Genomic DNA, 3255 nt, shown 5'->3' with positions numbered 1-3255 from the left:
CAGAATCTGGTGCTAACTAGTTACAATACAACATCGATCATTTAAAACAAACAGACGCAGGTGACAAGTTCAACTAAGAACCCAAATGAAGATTAATCGGTTAATCTGATTCAATTAGGATTAGGGTTAATGATCATGGCCTCAAGACGAATCTGTTAGTATGATTATTTACCTTAAATGCTGATGAATCAAGGGTGAATTAGCGTAAACTATAGCCGGCGTGAATAGAGATCAGAACGCAGATGTAGAGGTCGATATAGAACAATTAGGTATAGGGGTTTTGTTGGCGCTGCAAAGGAGGTGCTATATGCGTGTTTAATTGTATTATAACAACTGATTTCGTATTTTCTAGGAAATTAGGGTTGTCGGCTTAAGTAAAAGAGGAAAACGAATCACTAATTGATATTGTAAACTCGTATAAGGTGTCGGTTAGGCCGCATTTGGTAAGAGTAATCACAAACATAAATCAATTCCTAGTTTAGAGCGACAATTGTGGTGCAAGAATCCTAAATGGGTCACGGATACGTTCTGGATCATGAATACGGGTTAGGGGATGGGTTATTGGATTAGATGGGTTATAATATTCAGGTTTTGCAAAATGACCCTTGATCTATTAAGATGGAAACGAAAATGGGTTAAAGTATAAGTTTAGGTTAATTTTTGTCAAATTATGAAAGTTATAAATATGTTTTATATAATTAATTAAAATTAATATAATAATTAAATCTTTTTGATAAACGCGATATAAATAACCCGAACGTAAGAGTGGGTCGAGTATTTACTTAAAAATATTAATCCGAGAAACCCGAGTTGTTACAACCAAAAACTCCCATCATATGAAATAGGTTCAATATCAGTTATGAAATCCTTGAAAAAAAGAGGGTAAATCGAAATATAGTTGCTACACCAAAACTAGGCGCAACAAACCAACCAAACTGGCCAAGTGGATAAATCAGAAATACATAAACGAAAACGACAACTGGACCAGAGAATGTGATGGCATTATAAGGTTGCAATTGAACAGATCGAGCAAGTTTGAATTGACGTAGCATGAAACCTATTAGTCCGAAAGCGCCGTGGAGAGCAACAAATGTCCACAGACCGCCTAATTGAGTCTTTTATGGGTAATGCATATGTTTAAATACTAATTATATATTTTAATGGGTAATGTATTTCTTAAAACACTACCATAGCATTTGGTTGATTTGGTATTTTTTATTTTTTGTTTACGAGAAAATCAATAAACTAACAATAACAATAAATCTTGTAACTAGCCTGACTTCTCCTCACCGCAGCATTTGAATTTTGATATGAGTAATTTTCAGTTTTGAACTCTTATAGTATGCAACCATTTTTTCAGTTTTGGTTTGCAACACAACATCTTGAGTAATTTTCCTCAGATGCAATACCGCGCAACTCGTTTATCGCTTCGCAAGATGTCTACATAAAGATTACCATAATTAATCCTACACAATGATTATGGTAGAAATGTAGAATAAACGGTAAATATAAACACAAGATATGAGAAGATTATATACATTTATTCTATGAGATGACTAGGCATAAACTTGTGTGATGTTAATTTTATGACATGAAGGGCAACAAAAATGAAATTTACAAATTGAGATTAATTGATATCAACTATCGTTTAATCTCTTGTCATGATCATATCACTATCTTTATTTGCTATTTGTAACAAACGGTTAAACGACCTAACAGAAGTCAAAAATCGTTTTGAAGTTGTTGCGGAATCCTTAACATCACTACCAAAACCACTACCACTACCGCTGCGTGAGATGAATGAACCCATGATCCCAAAATTCCGTCCACTCGGTTGTCTTTCGTGGCCAAACCTTTCGTAGTCAAAATAGTTTGACCTTCTAACGTAACGTGCACTGGCACTCTTAAGACTTGTTTTCAAACCATTTTCGAGTAATGGTGACACATCGGTCCCAGTCTCAACGTTCTTAAGAACATTGTGTACCTCGACTGGTAACCTTAACGTGTACCTATCAACGGTTTCCATGATTCGTTGTTGCACCATCACATGTCCCATTGAACAAGAACGAGACAATTTCCTAGGCGGTACAAGATCATGTTCCAATTCAACGATTTTAACTGAAACATGATCTTTTGTGTGCCTCTTTAGGCCATCAGTCAACTCAGTTTCACGACTGAGTTGACTGGTCCGCGGAACAAGACTCGCTCTACAAACCGGACACGTGACATGTGAAGCCAACCACTCGTCTATACAATCTCGATGGAACACGTGGCTGCATTCGGGTAACAACCTAAGAGCCTCATGATCATGGAACTCATTTAAGCACACCGCGCATTCTAGCACATGTTGACCAATCTTGATATCTTTAACTTTTGAGTATGTAAAACTTGTGAACTCAGCAATAACAGTCGGGTCAAGCCCACGAGCTGCCGCCAGCTTCAAGGTGGCCCTTTGATCCCCGCGATGTCTAGTGGCGGCAGCGAGAGCGAGCTGACGGTTGGCATATCTTCTAAAGTAGAAGAAAAAGAAGCATATTAATAAGAAGGAAGTTATTAGGCAGGCCAACAATATTACCAATTTTAGGTTTATCTTTGGTTTGCTTTGGGGTGGTGGAGACACCGTAGACGGTGGTTCACCGGTGGTTTCTGTGCTGGCTAAACCGTTAGCTGTCATTAAAACAAGAATACCAAGTGAAAACTTGTTTTGATCCATGGATTTTGCTTCGAGAATTATGAAATGTGTGTTCTATGTTGTTTGCTTTACACTCTTTTATAATGCGCACACATGTATTATTTTATGAAAGAAGTTAAGAGTTGTAATTATATATAGTTCACGAAGTTTGAATATATTATAGTGAAATTTTTTACTCTTATGAATTTTCAATGTAGTTTATACTTTATAGTAATAGTAAGAGTCAATGGTCATTTTTGTTCGTGTGGTTTGCTACTTTCGTCACCTCAGTTCAAAGTTTGAAATTTTGTCAATTTAGTCCTCATAGTTTTAAATATTAACCAATTCGTCCCATCCGTCTAACGGCATTCAGTTATGCTGTTAGTTTAAGGGTATTTTGGTCATTCTTCTTTTTGTTTTGAATTAATGGTCATTTTCGTCCATGTGGTTTGATATTTTTGCAAGTTCGGTCCAAAGTTTGAAAATTTATCAATTTAATTTTTAATATAATTCAGTTTTTTATTCTATAACCCTGAAGAGCATAATCCAAGCCCAAAACATCGATCATCATTCAAAACAGGTCC

General features: G+C 36.1%; 1 protein-coding gene across 1 annotated transcript; it reads right to left on the bottom strand.

The window, feature by feature from the left end:
* Positions 1–1648: 1648 nt before the first annotated feature.
* Positions 1649–2713, bottom strand: LOC143580595 (RING-H2 finger protein ATL38-like). Its single transcript, XM_077063571.1, has one exon. The coding sequence runs from the start codon at positions 2711–2713 to the stop codon at positions 1649–1651; it is 1065 nt and encodes a 354-aa protein (XP_076919686.1).
* Between the last annotated feature and the right edge of the window lie 542 nt (positions 2714–3255).

This window comes from Bidens hawaiensis, unplaced genomic scaffold (genome assembly GCF_021521415.1).
Source record: "Bidens hawaiensis isolate Kalapana, Puna unplaced genomic scaffold, B.hawaiensis_p1.1 tig00030532_1, whole genome shotgun sequence".
Taxonomy (NCBI): Eukaryota; Viridiplantae; Streptophyta; class Magnoliopsida; order Asterales; family Asteraceae; genus Bidens; species Bidens hawaiensis.
The sequence above is the reverse complement of the archived record's forward strand: the minus strand, read 5'-3'. Positions and strand labels throughout refer to the sequence as shown.

Coding starts and splice junctions, on each gene's coding strand:
- LOC143580595 (XM_077063571.1), bottom strand. CDS start 2,713: ATGGATCAAAACAAGTTTTCACTTGGTATTCTTGTTTTAATGACAGCT.